The sequence below is a fragment of the Globicephala melas genome, chromosome 4 (assembly GCF_963455315.2).
Source record: "Globicephala melas chromosome 4, mGloMel1.2, whole genome shotgun sequence".
In the NCBI taxonomy this organism is placed as follows: domain Eukaryota; kingdom Metazoa; phylum Chordata; class Mammalia; order Artiodactyla; family Delphinidae; genus Globicephala; species Globicephala melas.
Window position 1 is genome coordinate 78,590,134 of NC_083317.1, and position 22,299 is coordinate 78,612,432.

A 22,299-nucleotide genomic window follows, 5' to 3' on the forward strand; every position below is an offset into this window, starting at 1 on the left:
GCAGGGCCGTACAGGACGTGGATGACTGGATTTGAACAAGAGGCCCACAGACCAAAACAACGCCTGCTTACCGTGCTCACCAAGTAAGTACATCAGAAGGGATGAAATATTGAATGTGTGAAAATAGAAACCTCTAACCTTCAGAGATGCTTAGGGCGTAGTACAGCTTAACTAAGACTACGTAAGAATATGCATTGCCATCTGTCACAAAGAGAACGAGCTATGGCCCTCTCACAGAGGGATGAAATGACATGTATTATAAAAGTCTCGTGGGCTTCCCTGGTGGCGCAGTGGTTGAGAGTCCGCCTGCCGACGCAGGGGACACGGGTTCGTGCCCCGGTCCGGGAAGATCCCACATGCCGCGGAGCGGCTAGGCCCGTGAGCCATGGCCGCTGAGCCTGCGCTTCGGGAGCCTGTGCTCCGCAACGGGAGAGGCCACAACAGTGAGAGGCCCGCGTACCAAAAAAAAAAAAAGTCTCGTGTAGTTATGGCCATGCCATGGGGCTGAGAAGCAGCTCCCATTTTAATTCTCTCCTGACAAGGGAAAAATACATGGTTAGCCATAGTGATTTTTAAACACCTCACAAACTTGGAAATATAAATATTTTACTTGTTTAAAAAACTACAATTGCCAATCCTTAAAACCCCTATGAAAATTCTGAGTTACACGGTACAAGAATCTTATTGTTTAAATTGTGACCTGCCCCTTCTCTCAAATTCCTCCTTCCCCGCCAAAGCCCTCTCTTCTTGGAGACAGGTAAAAAAAAAAAAAACTAAAAAAACCAAAAAAAAAAAAAAAAAAAAACCCAAACCTCTGCCTGTTTATCAAAACAACACATTCACTGAGACTATCATTAATTCTCGGCCAATTCATTTGTGTATTGAATTACGTATGTATTAGTTAGGCTTTTACTTTCCTCATCTGTGACCCTCCTAAAAAGGAAAATCAAGATCAACTTGTAGAAAACAGAAGGGCAGAAACCCAAAATAGAAATACAGTCCTAGAATTATAAGCTTTTCCTAAACAAATTTATAAAAAATGGACACAGAAGGCATGTTTTGATCAGTACTAGCCAGAGTTCAAAAGAATCTCAGACTCATTTTAAGACAATGTTTTACCGAAAGACCCAGATTGTTCTTCTCAGGTTGCTTTTTATAAACACACTACAGGTCTGTAATCCGTGCTTCAGGAAAAACTCTGTTGCTGGCCTACTCCCTGCAAAATACTGTGATTCAAGTATTAGGGTTTAATATTACTGTCATGGGAAAAATGCTGATATGTGTAAAAATTCCAGAAGAATAATAGCTTTCCCCTGCCATAAGGAAAACTCTCAAGTTTCACTGATCTAAAATAACATGCCACCACTTAAAAATATGATTGTTTTGTTGGTCAAAATGCTTTGGATTAAAAAAAAACTCAACCTAGCCTTAGAAAGATCACTTTGCCTATAGCTGAGAAAAGTAGGCCAGTCATAAAGGAATTTGCCAAGAACTCTGTGATCTGAGTCCCTGATGAAAACTCATTAAAATAAATCTGAAAGACTCTATTATCTCACCTCACTTTATGAATAAACACAATCTGGAAAAATAGGCACTTTTAAAGAAAGAATTGATGGATGACACATATATTTTGCGGCACAATTCTTCCTTTAATATGATCATAATACCATATGGCTTGTAATGCATTGATTTAACTTATTTATGAAAAGTCCAAGCACGATAACATTAACCAGTAGAAATGGGAAGGAATAAGAAGGGAGACAAGGCAGGGGTGGGGGTGGGGAGGGAGGGAGGGGGAGAGAGAGAGAGAGAGAGAGAGAGAGAGAGGAAGAACTCTCACCACACCACATCAGATCACTTTTTAAAGGTTGAAATATAAGTGAACTAAACAACAGCTTCATGAGAAAAGTTATCTGTCAAGGAAATAACTTGACCTGAAGTGTTCATGATTGCACCATAATAATGACTCAGAACCAATATCCTCAACTTGTTCTGTACACTATTAAATTAAAAAAAAAATTGTGGCAATTAAAAAAAAAGTGGACATGCTGAATAGGTGTTAAAGGCTCAAGTGGAAGTCTTTCTTCACTATCTAACTAAAACGAGAGTAAGACCACTAAGTCACTAACAACACCCAAGACATCACCTCGTGGCATAAGAATGTTTACCTAATTTAGGAATCCGTAAGGTACTTCTAAGAGATGGCGAGAACAGAAATACTGTTAGAATACATTAAGATGAAGAGTTGAGATTTCTCTGGATTTTGACTTTTTGATGAGTATATCTTGGAGATTTGGGGATGGCTATTTAAGAGACAGACTCTTCAGTGGAGCATTCATAGTAGTGTAAAGATTCTTTAAAAATAAGGCACAAATCCATGTTGCTCTCTGATTGTCTCCCATGAAAGTGCACCAAAAGAGCGATCTCAGGAAATGAACTTGAGGCACATTTTGCAGAGGTATATCTTTTCCAGCCTCCTGGTTTCCTACAGATGGCTAAAGCATGGTATGGAACATGCTGTCATATTTCATTCATAACACACATGTACTGTAGCTCTAGGCAACAGATGGACAATCGCTTGTTTAAACTACAAATGTGAAATACTAAGGTAGAATAGCAATATTTCTAGAAATGTATATGGAAAAAAAGCCTTTCCAAGCCAAGAGGAATGGTGAGAGGCTGTGAGGTTACATCAGTGTTTCCCTGATCTCCCTGGCAGCTGCCATAACTTCCCCAACACCCTGCAAAACTTGATAATGGAGGGATCAAGGGGCAGCCGACACAGATTTGACAAGAGAAGCCCAAAACATATCAAATAGAAATAACACTGTTACTCCTGGCTGGTTCACATTAATAGGATTTTTACTAACTAGGAAAACTGTTGGAAGTTGTGTTTTCAGAGTCCTGTCTATATTCCATAAACCCTCTACTATAGCCCCATGGTAAAATGCTCTTCTTTTCCCCCTGGGACCCAAATATAAAACACTTGAGAGTGTTATATGCTTGAAACATCATCACAAACATCTCTGCAGAATCTTTCATAGTGAGAAAACAATTATACTGTTGATATCTCCACTGTATTAATCAGCATACACTCAATGTAGTAATTTTGATCAGAGAAGTTGCTCTTACAGAAACAATTTGTTAATGAAAGAAAAAAGAACCCACATCTTTGAGCTGCAGACATGTTCAGGATCTCAAAGTCTTGATGCGCTTTGCTGGGACACATGACTTATTTTTGAGTTTTAAAGGCCGATTTATTTGCAGATGAGACTCCACACTGAGTTGCCATGAGCTGGAGATCCAGGCAATGGAGAAATCTAACTATGAAACGGTCTGCAGAGCCCAAGACACAGTGGGTTTCTTTTTCCTTTTCCATGTCTCTCATGTTACATAAAATTACCAAATATTTGTGTTCTTGACAATTTTTTTTAAAGCCAGTATATTTTTAGTATATTTTTACAAACTTTCTCTTATAGACTCTATGATTCTTTTCTATTACTTATGTATTTAAATGATTAACAATCAAGACAATATATCAAAAGACAGTAGAATTATAATCCTTAAGGTATTAGATCTTTATATCTCTGTTATAGGCAAAATTTCATGTAGCTAAAACAGTAAAACGTGATTTGGCATTGCTGACACCAAATGATTAAGAGAAGATAAGAAAGCAATATAAATCATATATTTAAGAAATCCTGAAATAAAATATTTTAGGATCCTTTCCTTATTATACCTTGTGAAAGAAAAAAAAAATCTAAATCTAAATATCTATATACGTAGGTGTGCACATTCATTATTATAAAAGTATGATAAGTCTATATTAAAAAGAGATTTACTTTAAAAATCTTTGGTAAAGATACTCTGAGGTTATGTGATAAAATGCACTATAAAGATTGTAAGCAAGCAGTATTCTGGCAATGCCACAGTGAGGGGTCTGTGAAAGCATTTTTTTATTACTCTCTCTCTTTTTTTTTTGCATGTAAACATTCAGTTACATAAGGACTTAAATGTAACAAACAAGTAGAATGTTATTGCATTTTTATAGTATAAATATTTCATAAATTCTCCCTCCTTTGGCAAAATTCATACTCATAGGACTGCACTCCAAGAGATAAAATCCAATTCATACTAATAGGACTGCACTTCAAGAGATAAAATCTATCTCTCAATAAACTGGGCTCTTTGCTTTTGACCAAAAGACAATTTCCCCCCAAGTATTTCATAGAAAACAAGTTACTGAAACAATTCAAGCAGATTATATTATCATTATCACCTCAATTGTCTAATAGTCAGTATTCTTTGAGATCATCCGCATGGTCTGGCCTTTCATTTGGGAGACAGAAATTCAGAGATACAGTTGCCACTGTATCCTAAAATTCATATGCTGCCCGAAGTGGACCCCTCGTATTTCACATTATGAGAAATGTGAGATCAAGGATAAGGGCAGCAAGGTAAGGAAAGGACAGTCAAGGGTCAAAGGACCCTTTGAAAAGCTGTAACTGTGGTGGTTCTAAAACAAAACCGTTTGGGGACCAAAGCAAATGAGCCACAGATTAACTCAGAAGAGCTATAAGCTTAGGAACTTCTTACAGAAAAAAAAAAAAATCAACCACCTTTATGATGATTCCTACTGAAGTAAAATAAATTTAACTGGGACTCTTGAGGCCTGGGTTGCAATTCAAAACACGCACAATTTTTCATTTCTGAGTGTTAAAATTAAAAATTAGAAACAAAAGTCAGACTAGAAAACTTTGTCATTTTCTAATCATGAAAAAGTATCTGTGGAATCAGGGAAGGGTATACAGGGGAATGTAGCTGTATTTGTTATATTTGATTTCTTAAACTGGGTGGCACAGAGATTCATTATATTATTATTTATACTTTTGTTTATATTTAAAGTACTTCATAATTTAAAAGTATATACTTGTGAAAAATTTGAAGAAAGTTTTAACTAATCTTAATCCAAGATACTTAATTAGTTTACAAAACAGTAACCTGCTACTAAAAGAAGTGTCCTTCCTTAAAAGAAACATGTTAAAACGTAATAAAGTATATGCGGTCCTGGAGCTGGCAAGTAAGCATTTCACTGCCCAATAAGAGTTTGAATAAAGATTCTAGGCAGAGACTGCATATTTTTAGCTCAAAAAGGCAATTTTTTTTCAGTGATTGTCTTTGAAAGTGTGGTGTAAATGTCACATCGATGATATGAAAATGTCTTCTGCAGTATGTAATTTGAGTTGCAGAAGGATTATAAGAATAATGAGACTGTGGTTTCACAATCTTTTCAAGCTTTCCTGTCTTTTTAAAGTAAACTACACAAAACTAACACAATTTTATGTGCCCTGATTTGCAACTGTCAGGCAAAAAGGACCTGGGCCTGGAAAAAAAAATTTTTAAACCGCTCTTTATAGCTATTTTCCTCTAGAGAAAAAGTCAATTTTGGTACTTGTGTTTGGATATTTAAAAAAAAAAAAAGGCAATATTTCTGGCATGAAAAGAAGAACAGTATTGGAAATGTTATATTCTAGAGAAAACCAAGTTTGTCCATATTATTATGTCCAGGTAGCATGGAAAAGGAAAATCTTAAGATAATATTTTGGGGTAATAATGAGTTTTTCAAATATAACCCCAAAATGCTTTATCCAGCATACCCTATCTGTAATTTCTTTAGAAAAATATTGAAGTTTGGTTCTCTCTCACCAGTATCTATTTTCAAATGAGCCCCAAACACTGGTCATTATAGATTTTGAATTAGGATGGCTGCAAATTCAATGAGGGCTTCTTTTAACCTATGTAATTTACAGCTTAAATTCTTTATAGCCTGACATATAATTGTGCATTTTTTTCCCCCAAGGGACACGACTAGTTTAGAGCAACAGAAAGAACTATTTTTCAATACACAGAAAAAGAATGGCTATCTTTTATGCTCACTGGCAATGTGGAAGTGATAGGATGGAGCCTTCAAGCCTAAAAGCACCTGTGAGTTGGCAAACTCACCCAGGAAAAGCTGTGTGACAGCAAATACCACACTAAAAAAAGCCATTCAACCAGATGAAAAGTGAGACAAACATAGGGATTAAAAGTTAAAGGAATGCAGAAGTGAATGGGATGGAGCATAATCCGTGCAAAAATGTGCAAGTCCTTGGGAACAAAGGCCCATCAAGGTCCTACATGATTAAATGTGAAATGTGTATTTGGTGAGAACTTTAAAACATCTCATACTCTATGTGTTTCTAAAGGAAGGTTAATAGTGGATGAAGTAGAGACCATCCTATAGCTTGATTGCCTTTCCTCTCTTTTCCTATTTCTCTTCTTATGTTTTTTTTCTTGTGTTTCATCCTTCTCAGAGCCACCAACTAACCGCTAAATAGGTGACTGGATTTAAAGGTCAGTGCTAGCCTTGGCGGTCAACACCCTGATGCGGGCAGAGTTGCAGGTCTTGCAGAGGATGTGTCCATCCAAAGGGTAGCAGCCTTGGTTATCTCCTTCAGACAGGAGACCACCACAATCCTGGAAGAAGGAAGACAGATGGAAAGGATATCAGTGAAAATGGAAACAAATTCCTTTGCTTTCCATTCAAGGCTTCCATAATGAGGCCAACTACTACCTTTCCTCTTCATACACCGCCAGCCTCTTCAACTCCTTCTGCAGGATATAACATGGTATGCCTTGCATTAAGCTTAAGTAGAGACTGGGGACATCAATACGAACAGGGTGAAATGACCCTCCTGAGATCACTTAATGGGAAATACAGGTACAGGAAAAGAAGAACCTGAGGGTCTAGGCTCCCAACTAGTAGTTTTGCTCCCCTCACCCAAACAACGAGAACAAGCACAAGAGAAAATAAAACAAGAATAGATCCCGAATCATTAATTCATCTTTGCCATTTATCATTAATTTAAGGATCTCTCAAGAGTAATATACAGGTGCAGGGAGAGAATCTCCTGGTAACTCCAGGGCAGAAGCTAAGTTGTAGAGTGACTCCTGCTAAGCAGAAGGGCCACCAACGGGCTCTATTTACTTATTCCAACTTTAGAAAGAAAATAAAATCTTAAGGTTTGGGGGCAGGGGGTAGAGGGAAATGACCTGCTGTACTTTCTAAAGGATACAGCACGGAGGAGAGGACACCGTTTCTCTTTAGTCATAAAACCTAGTGTAAAAGCTGGAAGTCTTTTATTCTCTTTGCTCATGTGAAGGCCAGAGAGAGGCACGTAGGGCCAAACAGAGCACACTGCATGAAACAGGTGGTCGTTACAGCTCAGGCGGTGAATGGAATCACTGTAGTCCTGGAGAGCAGGGGCCACCCTGCCAGCCCCACCAGCCTGTGTCTTGGGAAAATCTCCTCGTGGGACTAGAAGAGCCAATCTCATGAGGATGTGGTAATAAAGAAGTTCATACTATCTCTCGCAGACAGCTAATGCGAACTGCTGCACTCAGGAGAGCTAGTAGCAAACAAGAAAAGCACTTTCAAAGAGGGGCTCTGGGTAAGTCATAGGATGATCAGAAAATGTTTTAAAATCATTCTCTGAATGATTTTATACCTTTTCGTACCCAGATTAGAGGAGAAAGACTTGCTGCCCTTTGCTGTATAGATGAAGACATGGCCCTCGGCCAAGAGGCTTCCCTTGTCACTTCCAGCCTGGGTTACAGGCCTCTTGTAAAACACAAGTCCCATGAACACAGGCACTAGGGGCTCCCCCAGATTTAATAATTGCTATATTTATGAAAATCCGGCTCTAGTGGGCCTGGCAGGGTGAGGGGGCACTGACCACAGACCTCACACCGGTAGCAGTGAACATGGAAATCGCGATCCAGAGCCACAATCCGGACAGTCTCTTCCTGGCCGGGGGCTGGCATGATAGGCTCCTTGCACACAGAACAGCGGGGGGCAAACTTCCTGGAAACGGAGAGAGAGTTCTGGTTAGATACTGAGCATGGACACTGGCAAAAAGATGAGACTTGGAGGTGAAAAGAAAAGGTGTAAACCAAGAGCCGGGACACCTGGTCTGCTGTCTTGTGTGACCTTGAGCAAAAGTCACTTTCCTTGAGTCGGCTTCCTCAGCTTAAAATAAGGGACTCACACTTGGTGACTGTTGAGGTCCTTCTAGATGATAAATACCACGATATCTGGTGAGGTAGGGGAGTGAGTGTGTGAACTGCTTCTGCATGAAGAGCTGCCGTGGCGTGGGATTCACCTGTGGATAGATCGCAAACACAAACCCTGGGCTTGGGCAGGTCAGCCAGAGAGGCAAGGAGGCCCCTACTTGTTTCTGACTTTTGCTTCTAGACTTTTGTATGTGCTCCCCAAGCCCTACCCAAGTATCCTGAGGTTGGTAACTTTGCCTCATTCCCAATTATTAAGCCTCTTCTTTGAAATGTGTCTTGAATTCTAGGAATGAACACAAGAAACCTCAAATACGTATCTTTTCAAAGCAGCAGAGGTTAGCGAGTTTAAATACTCTTTATACCAAACTTCCTATGGCCAAATCTGCAATTCCTATATTTTGGTTGTGTTAAACTTTTGTTTAAAAAGAAAAAATTATAAAGCTGTCCAGTTCTCTATTCTTCAAAGGATTTTAGAACTTCCAAAGGGTATGTGTATATGAATATACCACCCAACACACACACACACACACACACACACACACACACACACACACACACACACGTTTTTGAGGTTAACTCTTGGTGAGGAATTTTAATATTTCCTAATCTCTTAATATTCCTTAATATGACCAATGGCCGTAACATTTTTTTTTTCTCGTAACAGATTAATAGGCTGCAAATATAGGCTGTGCACCCATATGTATCTTCTGGAAATTAGGTGTTGTCTTTATGAAGGTGTGAAATGAGACGTGATTTGAAACAGACATGGATAAGAACTGAAAAGATTAAAAAAGAAAGACTGAGCAGCTCAGTTTGACTGAGCAGCTCAGTAATGGTTTTAAGATTAATGATGTTAAAATTTATCTATTTGTAGAGAGACTTAAAAAGAAATAATGATAGTAATCTAACTCTTTGCAGAGCACTTTATGGTTGTCAAGGCATCTTTACATACATTATACTCTATATGTACATATTAATTTTCCTAGCAGCACCCAAAAGGCATCTGTATGGCTGCAATCTAAATAAATATGAATTAAGCAGCAGATCAATTGATTGCTATGAAAGAAAAATTTAAAGGATCATGGTACAATTGCGGCAGTAATCAGAGTTGTTATAATTGGTATTTTATGCAAGAAGTTCATACTCAGTGGCAAAAAAAATTGCTTTGGACTACTTGATTATTTTTGAATCTGGGTCATCAGTAGTGAAATAAGCAGCCTTCTGGAATCAGCTGCAAAATTTCCTTCCCCAAACCCAATGGGACTGTAAAGTCTGTGAGGTCAGAAGTGTGTCTTGCCTATCACTTTATCTGTGAGTCTTCCCCAATGTCCCCAAGTAGGATTACTAACTCCTTGAGGATAAAATATCTTTCACTGAAATTGCCTATTTTAGCAGTAATTATCTGCATATCTTTGGAGACCTCAAAACTGTGAGCTTCCAAAGGCCAGGATTTGCTCTATTTCTGAGTTTCTAGAAATAACTAGTGTGGCTGGTGCAGAAGGTAGAAAGTCAGGCAATATCTAATGGAATGAAGTATTTGCCACATTTCGCATAAAAAGATGTTGCTCAGGCCTTTATGCTCAATCTCAAGGTTCCTCTCTGGAAAGGCACAGACTGTATTCTTGCTGAGTAATGATTTCTTCTTACCAATTGGCCTCATTTCTATGATGGGAAAAGGCAAAGTGAAGAGACAGGAAGTGATTTCCACCGTCCCCACTGTGTTCCTTGGCCGGCATTTGGAGGATTGTTAAAAATCCCAGGCGGTCTATTTCAAGGCTCAGCTCACTAAGCAGACGATAATAATAAAATTAATTTGATACAAACACTTCTGATGGTTAAAATTGTGTGCTTATTATTGCGCCAAGCCTTGTTAAGCACTCTATACCCTGAGCCTTATTTTTTACTCATAGCAAACATTATTAAGAAATACTTTTATCATTGCTGCCTTACAGCCATGGGAGCCAAAGCTCAGAGAGGGATGATCTTAATCATTGGGTCCTGGCACATTTCTGGCAATCCACAAATGGATGCTGAGTAAACAAATAAATGGATGCATGTAACATCCCTGATAAGAAAGCACAGATAGTGGAATAAAGACTCAACACAGTGAAAGGGTCAGTTAAATCAATCTGCTTTTCTGAGCTCACTGTCCTGGCACTGGGAATACAGAAATAAACTCAAACTCCAGCAATCACACTGGTGAGGGAGTTCTATATATTTCTGCATTTGTTCTATTAACATATATACGTATCCTACCATATTGCAAAAATGATTTAAGGGGGTTACTGTAAAATAGCGTGTGTGCGTGTGTGTGCGTGTGTATTCTTTTTTACTAATCAGGCTATGTAAAGTGCTATCTATAGTGAATTTACAAAACTATAAAACATAGAGAAGGAGATATAAATTCAAACATGGGTTTAGGGAGCGTTTGAGATCAGAGGAGGATTATTAGAGTAGATGATAATTGAGTTGGGCCTTGAAAGATGGCCATTTAGGTGAAATGGAAAGTAAGTCTGTGTGTGTTTGTGTGTGTGTGTGTGTGCGCGTGCGTGTGTGTGCGTGTGTGTGTTTTGGGGGTGAGGGTGCGATACAGGCAGTCTGCCAGGTAACTAGTTTGAGCAGTCATCTGAAATGACATATGGGAAAGGGTTTCTGCCTAATAGGATGGAGGATTTGGGCCAACCCTGACTGATGGCAGTTATGGAGGGGACAGCCCATAAGCAAGGCTTTAAAAATAGCATTTCAAAAGCTTGTTACTCAGAGTGCAGTCCAAGACCACCTGGGACCTTGTCAGAAAGGCAGAATCTTAGGCACTCCCACCCCAGACCTCCTGAACTAAAATCTGCAGTCTAACAAGATCGCTAGGGGACTTGTAAGCCCACTGAAGTTTGGGAAGCACCAGTTTAAAGGAGTTTCTAAGCAGGAGAGATAAATCCCTTCTCCTGGGCCTCGTGCATCTCACCATAGCTTCTATTCGCAGGCTGTTCTAGTTTCAGCCAAGCGGATCTTTCTTGAAAGCAGAGAGCCTTTCTTCACTCTGGGCCCTTCGTTATTGCCTAAGTTGTTCCTTCTGCCAAGAATCTCCATTTCCCGTTTAAAACACTCTGCTTCCAGAAGCCTACTCAGATCCCAGGGCCGAGTAATATCTTCTGGCTCTGACAGCTCAAGCCCTTGCCTGTGCCTCACATCGTCACCTTTACAGTCTTTTCTGCCTGGTGCCTATCACACAGAATCTGCACTTATTCTCTCCCCTCCTCCTGGCAAGCTCCATGCAGACGGGCTTCTCTAGGTATTTCTACCTATGCAATTTCTCTCCTTTAGCACTAAGCACAGTAATTGCCACATAGAGGGCTCTTCATAGATGTGGTTGAACAGAATTGAAATACATCTCCCAAAAGCTCACAAATGGGAGATCTGTTCAGAATGACCAGGAATCTGCAGAAGGCAGCTACGTTCCCCTCTCTGCAGTCCACTCTTCTTAGCCATGCAATGTCCATGGCTGACACGGCTAATGGGTTGGACTTGTAGCTGCTTTTTATTCCAGTCCTTTCAAGACTCAGAAATGGAGTTCTGTAAAATGTATCTTTTATTCTTCTTTGGGAAATAGAGAAAAGATCAAAAAGCTTCTCCCCCTGCATACCTGCCAATCATGCAGACAACAAGATTTTTAATAATTTGTATTTTAACTGGCCACTGAATTAGCGGTGATGGGAAGCATTGGGGGTTTCAGATTCGTTTTCCCTTTCAGTTGCTCAAGTCTGCCTTCCTGGAGTGTTCAGACCCACACACATGTCACCAGTCACAAGTCTCTAATTATGCTCCCCACTCCTAGAAATGAAAGATAAATGGCATAGATATAAACTTACATTCGTCAGAATTGATTTCCTGTTTTAATTGAGGGGTGTAACATATCAGTCTTTTTCAGCAACAGAAACATGTGTGCTCTGATTATATCTATCAGTCTTTCTTGGATTAGGGTAAGTCTAAGAAAGGAGAGAAACAGTGACAGAAATACCCTCCCCAATGGTATCTTTTCACTTCCCTTAAATAGACGCAGGTTTTTTTTTTTTCATGTGTAATTAGAAGCTAAAAATATCAATAACGTGAAGTACAATTTATGCTGTGACTGCCCTTTCAAAGTGAGCCCTTTCTTGTCTAATTCAGGTCGAGAATTCCTGCCTCTGGGGTTTTGTTTTGTTTTTTCAATTTATTCAGCGTCACATCTTTCAGTGAGGCTTTCACTTTCCCTGCTACTTGAAAAGTGGTCAGGAAATTCTTTTTTTTAAAATATGAATCTCAGGTCCCCAAACTGTTTGTGGCAAGTACCTCCCAGTTGCCGACAATCAACAGAGCGGTGAAAATTAACCCACAAGACTGCACATCTGGGGGCCATAGAACAGATACCCCAACTGGTGAGCCGTATGAGCTTCATCTCTCTGAGAGCCTCAGACGGTTCTTAAAGCCACTGCGCAGCAAACACGAGCCAGAAACCTCCGTGTCTGCCATTTACAAACCACATCTATAGCTGTCGTGTGGTTCCTAGAAATATGCAACAAATGTGATCAACCAATTAACCAACCAACAAACTGGCCAAATAAGAATAAGCCAAATGCAAAGCTATACAATTGTCATGAAAACTCCAGCTATAATAAAGAGGGACCGACAAATTAGAGAAGTGAGGAGGTGGTGACATAATTTTCCAGGCCCATCTGTTAAGCGGTCTTGACCTTAAGATTCTACTTTTTAATCGTCATCGAAAGATTAGGAAATATCCTGAGGAAGAGAAGACCTGGGTGGGGGTAGAGCTTAGCAGAGGGTGTGAATATGCTGATAATGGCACAAAATAGCCTCCAAATATGTGAGAGGCTGCATTAGCAAGAGGGGTTGAACGGTTCCCTGTGCCAGTCCCTCCCATAACCTCCTATATGCAGAGTGGCCAAGACGTAGAGGTCAGCTCTAGAGAGAACCCTAGGCTGTCTCAGATGGGAAGCTTTAAGACAGGGTCTGGTCTAATGACCAAACTGAAGAGCTCAGAGAAATTGGGCAATTTGTCCACTGTCACATATCTTGTTCATGTTTAGGCCAGGGAGAGCTACACCAGGATGCTGCCTCTTTCCAGGACACATGTTCCGCGGCTAAGTCAACTTCCTCATAATTAGAGCTACACAAAGATGTGATGGATAAGCCCCAGGGAAGTCTTGAAGCAGAGGCCAGGCTGGAGGAGCACATGGAGTACCTAATATCAATTCCTGCATTGGAGGAGGGGATAAATAACCTCTTTTTAACGTCCCACCAAATCCAGAGATCCTATAGCTCGGAGAGAGAGGAGTGTTAAGCCCGGATACAGGCAGTAAGAATAGACCCCAAGAGGACACCTAGGCTGCAGGAGGGAGAGCAGGTTGCCTACTTGTGGAAGTCTTCAATGCAGTGGATGAGGCCGCCAGCGTCCACGGTGAACGGGATCCCATCCAGGCTGCGGTGGCACATCACGCAGGTAAAGCAGTGAGGATGATAGGCCTTCCCAGTGGCTCGGAGGATCCGCTCCATGATGGGCTTGGAGCACACGCTGCACTGCTCCAGGGTATTCTGAGGAGGAAAAGAAAAATGCCAACGTTAGGCTAAGACGTGAAGAGCTCCATTTATGTAGTAACTTACAGCATGGCAAGCACTGTTACAGAACACATGGGCTCATGTGCTTATCACAGTATTTGGAGGAAGGCAGAGTATATATCTTCATTACAGAGAGAACGAAACACAGATGGATCAAGTGGCTTTTCTAAGGTCATGCAGGTTCTGGGTGGCAAATCTAGGATTTAGAACTCATGTTGTCTGACTTCTACTCGTGTTCCTTTCCAATGCAGCAGGGGTAATAGCAAACTTTTCTGTAAAGGCCCATGTAGTAAATACTTCTAGCTTTGTTAGAGCAAATCAATTTTGCTGTAGTGGCAGGAAGGCAGCCATAGACAGTGTGTAAGTAAATGGGCATGACTGTGTTTCAATAAAACTTTATTTACAAAAGCAGGCTGGATTTGGCCACGGCGATAGTTTCTTGACCCCTGAACTACATAGTCCAGGTTCTCCACTGGAAGAATACTTCGCTATTACTTCTAAAACTTGATTAGTCATCAAAATCCTAGTGGGGTCACCAAGGATCTTAACATTTTAGAGTGGTCTTTCTGATGACCCAGACTTGTAGAGAGCATGCTGGTTGCAGAACCCAATCAGAGCTCAGCATAATCAATGAGGCTTTGGATCATTTAAAGCCTTGATTCAAACACCATTCCCACGCTTAGTGTTGTGAACTCTTGATGGAAATGTTGAACCTAGAAGGGTTCCAGTTTTGAGAAATTAATTAAGAAAGTCAATTTATTTGGCTTTAAAAATATGCTCAGCTTTAAAAATAAATCCCCCCCCCCTTTAAAAGGGATACCATTTATTGAGTGAGGACTCAGAAAGATTGATACAATTAGCTGTTAACTTTCTATCCTTGCCTAGAATACCATGCTCTCTTACCAACAGCCATGTTTCACATGTAATACGCTATATTCCAACTGAGAAGTCTGGACTGACTCAATGAGTCTACGATTTAGAATAAATCTGGGATGGGGATCTGATTAGAATCATGCAGAACTCAAAGGGATGTGGAAATCAAGGAGTAATTTCCCTCTCACCACTAGAACCTTTAAATGGGCATGAGGCAAGGCGTGCCTATAGGTAGATAACTAGTGTGATGATGACAACTACAGCAACAGTTCCTGACTGGCTTCTTGTTTCCATCTCTCTTCCTGTAACACTTGCCCATCCTCACAGTGACTTCCAGTTTCCTTTCTAAAACACAGATGTGACCAAGCAGCTTTCTTGCTAGAAAAACTTATATGACTCCACAATGTGAAAATAGCTCGTTCCTTACCTGACATGCAAACTCCCTTTTTAGGCTCAGATTCCCCTGACGTCTCAGACTGCTCACTTCTGTTCAAACCTATGAGAAACTTCCATATTTCTGTGCATTGGCTAATGCCTAGAAGGAATCACAATTTGCTATTTTGACCTTTCAAGGTACGGGTCAGAAGGCGGTAAAGCCTTCCTCAATGCCTTCAGTTGGAATAAATTGCTTCTTTCTCTCCCCTTCCTGAGCACTTAATTCATGCTGCTTAAAGCACTTACAGTGTTCACTGTATTGAAATTATTTGCACATATGTCTATTTCCTCTACTATACTGCAATTCTTTAAGGGCAGGGACTATGCCTTAAGAATGTATTTCTCTGTCCCATGCTTCACCCAGTATACTACCTGGAATAAAAAGAAACTCAGGATGAATGTGTGCGAAAAGAATGAAGGAAGGAATATTGTTTACATCGCACTTTGGCATCACAGTGCTGGCCCGATTCCCCTAACTCTGGAATCCAGAGGACAGTAAATCCGTCACCGTACTCTCCTCCAAGCTGCGGTTGCTGGAGGTTCTGAAATTGCTTAGTATGCCTCTGGTCACAGTCTAAACTCATGGAAACTATTAACCTATTTTCCCCCCATTTTGAAGTGGTGAAATTAAAATAGCAGAAGAACATAAGATGAGAGTGGAGATGACGATGGTCTCGACAATGAAGGCCCTGGTTCTTTTCTACCCTGGTGATCTGAGCTAATGTGGCTGGAAACTGTCTTCCCAGGGTTTGTGTTTTGCTCTTCTGTGGGTTCTAACTTTTTTTTTTTTTTTTTTTAAAGCCAACCCTGTAATGGAGTTGAACAAACGAGAAAATGCTTGACCAGAAAATATTTTTGTTTGCATTGAGGCTTGACTGCAAGATTCAAGCCCATTTACTCAAAACCAGCAGCAGCATAGAAGGTAGAGTCAGTTTCTAAGGAAAGACTTTATGGTCCATGTTTAAAGAACGGGTAATCTGAACATTTCTGCTACAAAGGAAGAACAGTGTAAAATATACCTAAAGTGAGACTATTGTAAAATGCCCCTAAATCAGAAAATAAAGGCTCCAAGAATGCATCTGACTAGAAGCTTGGACTAGCAAATGGTTGAGGAGGACGTGTGAATCTTCTTCAGCCCGTCCTCTTTATTTCTCCTTTCAGTCTTCAACTGGCGCACTAGGACTCTTAGACATATCTGCTCCTAAAGAAAGGATAAAGACTCTTAAAATGTCTGGGAGGAGGGCTCTGGGAGTTCCTCTAGTCCAGGCCTCTGATTTCCCAGGTGAGAAAACAGACCTGGAAGACTGATACAGCTGGGACCTGAGTCATGGAGATGATTAGGGACAGAGGAGGGGTTGGTACCCCCGTTTCCTGCCTCCCAATAATTCAGATAGGTATCTGATGAATTCATTATGTAGCCATAGAGAGACAAAGTTGCTAGATGAAGAATATGAATCGTCCCTCTGGATTTGTCAACATCTACCTTAGGTAAATGATTTCTTCTCTCTAGACCTTGGTTTTCTCACCTGTAAAACAATGATTAATTCCAACTCTGCAATTTTGTTACTCCGTGATATATCAGTATTAACAGAAACAGGTAAAGGTCAATGTTTCCATTACTAGAGATATACTAAAAACAACTGGACAACCCTTCATCTGAGGCTTGAAACGAGGTGTTAGAAATCTGGACTATCTAAACTTTACTGTACCTTACCACTTGGAATTCCAGAAATTGCTAGGGTAGAATTTTAAGCACGATAGAGAAAGATCTCTGTGTCTTTTTATAGAAGGTTATTTTAAAGCCGGACTAAAAGATACACTCTTTATATAAACATGAGGCTTTTCTGAAGCAGGTTAAAATGAAACGGTTAATAAATAAAATAGTATTTAAGGAAATAGAAAAAGAAATAACAAGTCTTCAAGCAAACAAGTGGAAGAAGGGTGTCTCTAAGTACATCTACTCAAATTACATCTTGTATGTGAAGTAGGGGTGCCAAGTTTGACAGACGGGAATTAGGAAGGAAGAGGACACTCCAGCATAAGAACCTTCCAAATCAGTAGAGTGTTTAATGGCCTGGCTCTGAACCCATCTCTACTGGGACCCCACCCGTGGAGCCCACCTTCCAGCTGCCACACTGAGCTCTCTGCCACATCTTTAATAAGCTGTATTCTTTTACAAACCCAGACTACCTCACATCCTTCTTTGTCTAGAGAAGACCTACTCATTCTTCGAAGTTAAGCTCAAACATTACCTCTTCTGCAAAACCTTTCGTAATTCTTCCTTTGTTATACTCCAAGCAAAATAAGTCACTTCTTCCACTCCCATAGCATTGTATGATGCTTCTATGACACCGAATATTACAATGTCCTTGATTTAAAGGTTTATGTCAACCTCCGTGACCAAACAGTGGCACCCTGCTCTCCCCGTGTGGAGCTATGGTCATAGGTTGAGTTTGCTAGGAATCAGATTCTGAAACAGAGCTTTCCACTAAAGAAGTTATTGAAGAGTGGCTTTGAGCTCATGCCTGTGGGAGAGAACAGGAAGCATCTGGATAGAGGGAGGAATTGAACTATGATTCAGTTATAACAAAGGCTTCTGATGGTTTCACGGAGAACTCTGGAGTTAGGATGGCTCTGCAGAATTGTCTTTCCTTGAAGCTAGGGGGTAGGGCTTTTATATCCCTACATCTGCCAGCCAATGGATACGGGCTGCTTGCAAGGAAGAAGAGAGGGACTCAGCTGTGAACCGTCAATCCCAGCCAGTGGGGGAGTGAGAGCCTCAGTCCTGAAGGGGGTCTGGGCAGTGCAATACAGCATCCACAACAGTAAGCATCCTTGCCCAGGACCTCCATGGTCCATGACACACATTAGGCAACAAGTAACCAGGTGTGAAACACCTTCTAGATTAAGCTGAATGAAGAGTCTAGATTTTACGCTTTTTAAAAATCCTAGGCCCTGTTTGGAGATTTTAAGAATTTTTTGAAAATGTTTTAAGCAGTTACTTCAATGAGAGTGTGGTTAACAAGAGAAGATGTTAAGAGTAGCAGAAAAACCAAGAAATTATTTAACTGCTAAAAGGCACAGCTTATAAACTTTTCTGAAATGACGGCAATACAATTGTGATTAAAAACAAAAAGTTAAGTGAAAGTAAAAATAAAATCACCACCAAATCTTGTACACAAAACCCCCCAATGCAACTGTTTTTAAATTAGAGATACAATCTGGTTGTATCTTTTCTATCCTTGGATATTGTATAAATAACTTCTCTAATTCACAGTCAGAAGAGCTGGAAGAATCATCTGAATCTACATGAAGCATACAGGTAACATAAGCATTGACTACTAGTTAGATGATGGAGAAAATAATATTTCTAAAATTTATATATTACTTAGGTGTGTGTGTGGTTGCTGTTGAAGATTTTAAATCAAGAGACATAAATACTTGAAGATTTGGAAGACTATAAAGTATTGACATTTAGAAATGTTAAAATTTTCATTTCATAAAATTAAAATGTGATCTTATATTCAGTCTTTATTGTTTTTTTTTTTTTTTTTAGGTACCAAAGCAATACTGGAACAGAAAAGACTCTTGGAAAGATTAAGGGTGACATCTCATGTTCTACATACAGTTTTGGTCTTGTTGAGCTAAGAATAAAAAGAAAAAAAAAAAAGGAGAGTTAGAAAATATGAGACTTTTAAAAGTCTTTAGAGATTATTCTGGTCTAGAAGTTTTCAACTTCCCTCACTTGCCTCCCTCTTCCATAATCCTTTGTTCAGGGAAACAGTTTATCAAAGAAGCATATCCAAAAGAGTCCAAAATCACTTCTGGATAAAGAACAGGAAAGGATGGAGCCTATGGGGAATCCATATAGTACAGTTTAAAACCCATCCGTCTGGTCCAACTACCAGATTCAAGAAACTAAGGTGCAGAGAGGGAAAACTACTAGTGGAAGATTTGGAATTAGAGTATAGGTCTAATTCTCCATCCATTGGATAACCCCACTGCTATATCACAGTATACCTATTCCATATTTCAGTAGACATACATACTCCACATTACAAATATAAGGCTGACGACCGGCAAGCTACATGCATATAAATAAAGAGAGGAAACACGTTGAGATCTTAAGATAGTTCGTCTACTGTCAATTTCATTGGCTCCCACGGGGTAAGACAGAAAATTCATTGTTGGATCCCTAGCATCTACAACAGTATCCTTGCATAAAATTGATGCTCCACAAATATAGGTTTCATCACGAATAAACTCTGGATACTTGACATAAAATAAAATTATTCTATTTAATCCTGGAAAACAAGTCTCTAGTGCAAAGCTTCTCAACCGGCAGGCTAAGACACAGTGTGCCTCAAATGGGCCCCAGGTATACCGTATTTGGGAGGGTCAGAAGGGGCCAGGGATTCCATAGGCCCTGAGCAGTCACCTTGGGCCAAGCGAAGCCTCATCTACTCACGCCAGTGTGCTGAATGAATGCCATCACTTTCCACATGAATCGTGATGTGAAAAAAGTTGGGAAGCACAGCCTAAGTGTAGGTGTTCCCAACAGAATAGCAACACGGTACAGTAAGAAGAGAACAGGGCTATGACTCAGCAAGCTCCGTTGAAATGCCACTGACATTATTTAAACTCAAATAATTGTATTACCTACTTTAATTCTGGAATACAAACTTATTCTTGATTCTGGTAATCAAGGCTTCCCAGGTAATGACAGTACTTCTGGGTTTCCTTCACAAATGAAGACATCATTTTATCTTGGTAGTTTTCCTAATAAGCCTGCAGTACAAAACTGCCCAACAGCTCTGCCTCCCAGGGAGGCACGCATTACTTATTGAAAGCTTTTTGTGCACTTTCCAAGTGTCCTTTGCCTATATCTATATCTTAATCTAGATCTATACTGTATTTATATCTAGTATGTGTTTCAAAACAGACTGAAAATAACAGTCCGAAAATAACAATGGTAAGCCTAGTGATATCCCATCCCTATGACTGTGATTTTCCAATTAGAATAAAAATTCCTACTCTGTAGATGAGAATTCTCATTTTTCAAAACAGGAAAAATTTTGAGTCAATTTATCAAATGCTATCCATTTGATAAATACATCAAGATGTATTTTCTTTTGATGTCATTACCGCCACACACAAAATGACAGCTATGAAACATGTAACTGAAAATTCAGTAAAAAGACTTCAACATTCTTATTTTTGTCACTTCTGTTACTCTTTTTGAGCACAACTCTTTGCATCTAACGCCTGTGTTACCTCAGCTTTCTCATAAATACCCTTTAAAACACTTTTCACACGATTTTCTGATAAGCAGAGCTGCCTCTCCACATAATTTAACATTGCAGGAAGCCTAAAGAGTGGGACAAAACATTTAACATCCTGGCAGGTACGGCTGAAGAGAGAACAGACGGACACCATGCCTGCCCTCAGAGGTTCCCACCATGGTAGGAGAGGTAGACACTTCTGTAAATAACTGACTAGAGGCGAAGGGCACACCAAATTGCTGTTATAGAGGAATGAGTAATGTGTGATGGGAACACAGAGAAGAGAGTAATTACTTATGAATGGTGAGGGAGCAGGCAATGTGGTGGTGATGTACGATTCTGGGAATCTATTCTAAGTGGGATTTGAGTTGGCTCTTGAAAAAAAAACCCACATTATAACACTTTTTGGAATTAATGTTGTGTTATAACAAAAGTCTTCATTATATAAGTCCCAGATATGCCTACACTGAGACAAAATTCATTTCACAGGAAGAATATTGTAACAAAATCAGTGTATTGGGCAGCATTGGTAAAAGGGAACTCAACATTGCTAGAGACGTGTGTCTTGGTGTTAAACTAACTCAAACAAAACATGTGTGACTATTAACACAGAATTTAGGGAAAACAATTCTTATAAGATTTTCTGTTTATATTTGAACTAAATAAACTGGATTTAAAATTATGAAATGTGTCTTAAAACCACAAGGGAAAAAAACCCACAGAAAGGACACAAACATCAAGACAATTAGATCATTTTATTCAATTTTTCCATGAGCCACAAATCACATTCTTCACCAAGTAAATAATGCCCTCCTGTTTATTCTGAAGCACTTAGGTTGGGCTTACAATCTGAGCTTTAGCGAATTAAAAAAAGAATCTCCATTAAAGGACATTTAGTTTGTCTATACCTTCAGGCCCAGAGAGGTGCGATTTTACCTTAAAAAGTGTAGCCCTTGTGGAACGCTAGTTCGTTCCAAACAAAAACAGTTATCTTGAACGTCTCCTAACCCTTGAGAAAAATGATGGGGGAGCTGGGACTTGACAAGCGTGTCAGACCTTTATGCCAGGAGCAAAATTAAAAGATCACAGCACTCTACTGAGATCATTGTGAGAGGGGAAAAAAAGAGTAGAATTCCTTTCCTTCCAAGCTAAGTCAGATCATAGATTTCCCTTTACAACATCATTAAGGTACAGTCTGTTGGGACTTGTTAACTCAGGAACCAGAGAAGAGTCTGTTATGTGAGGTAAGAGAATTACTGGTAGATTTAAGAGACCTGGGTTTGAAATCTAGGCAATTTTCTTGACCTCTTCGATCTTTTGTTTCCTCATCTAGTATAGGAGAATGAAAATATTTACACGGCAGTGTTGTAAGGACTAGATGAGATCACATATATGAAAACAAGTACACAGTGCCTGGCTGTATAATAAATGTTAGTTTTGTGTAATTCTTACAAATTCTAGGAGAGTAGAACATAGATCGAATTAATTTGACATTCCTTGATCATTTAATTATTATACGTAAGCATTACATTTCCAATTTTTGTTTCATCATCAAATTTCTTATATTTTACATCTCTACTTAAAGAAATGGATTATTGAAGGAACTCTGTGCATGATACTCTGGGACAACTGGATTACATAATAACATAAAATGGGCTCCTGGATTCCTAAGAGGTTCCCCCCTACTTCCATGAGAATTTTGTGGAAAAGCTGTTCTTCCTTTTATGTAAAATTATTATACCTCAAACCCTTAAATACCTTAGTTCTTCATAAAAGTAATTTACATCATTTTATACTCTCAAAACAAAAACTGACACTTTGCTTTGGTAGTTTTTAAAGTTTAGTAACTGTACACAACCAGGACCTCATTTGATCTCCACAACAGTCAGTAGAATGGTAGCATTCTTACCCCTGTTATATTCCATGTGCCTATAAATGTGGCTGGATTTGAAACCCTATGTCTTTTAAGTCCAAAGACAAAGCTGTT

The 22,299-nt window shown here is 39.6% G+C and overlaps 1 protein-coding gene across 2 annotated transcripts in view; it reads right to left on the reverse strand.

The window, feature by feature from the left end:
• Positions 1-1,873: 1,873 nt before the first annotated feature.
• LPP (LIM domain containing preferred translocation partner in lipoma) overlaps positions 1,874-22,299 on the reverse strand; it is a 681,585-nt gene continuing 661,159 nt past the window's right edge. For both annotated transcript variants that reach the window (XM_030860949.3, XM_060298293.2), the window contains 3 exons: positions 13,520-13,698; positions 7,783-7,903; positions 1,874-6,516 (listed from right to left, as the gene is read on the reverse strand). In XM_030860949.3, the coding sequence (XP_030716809.1) occupies positions 6,388-6,516; positions 7,783-7,903; positions 13,520-13,698 (429 nt within the window). In that variant the 3' untranslated portion in view covers positions 1,874-6,387. The remainder of the gene's footprint in view (positions 6,517-7,782; positions 7,904-13,519; positions 13,699-22,299) is intronic.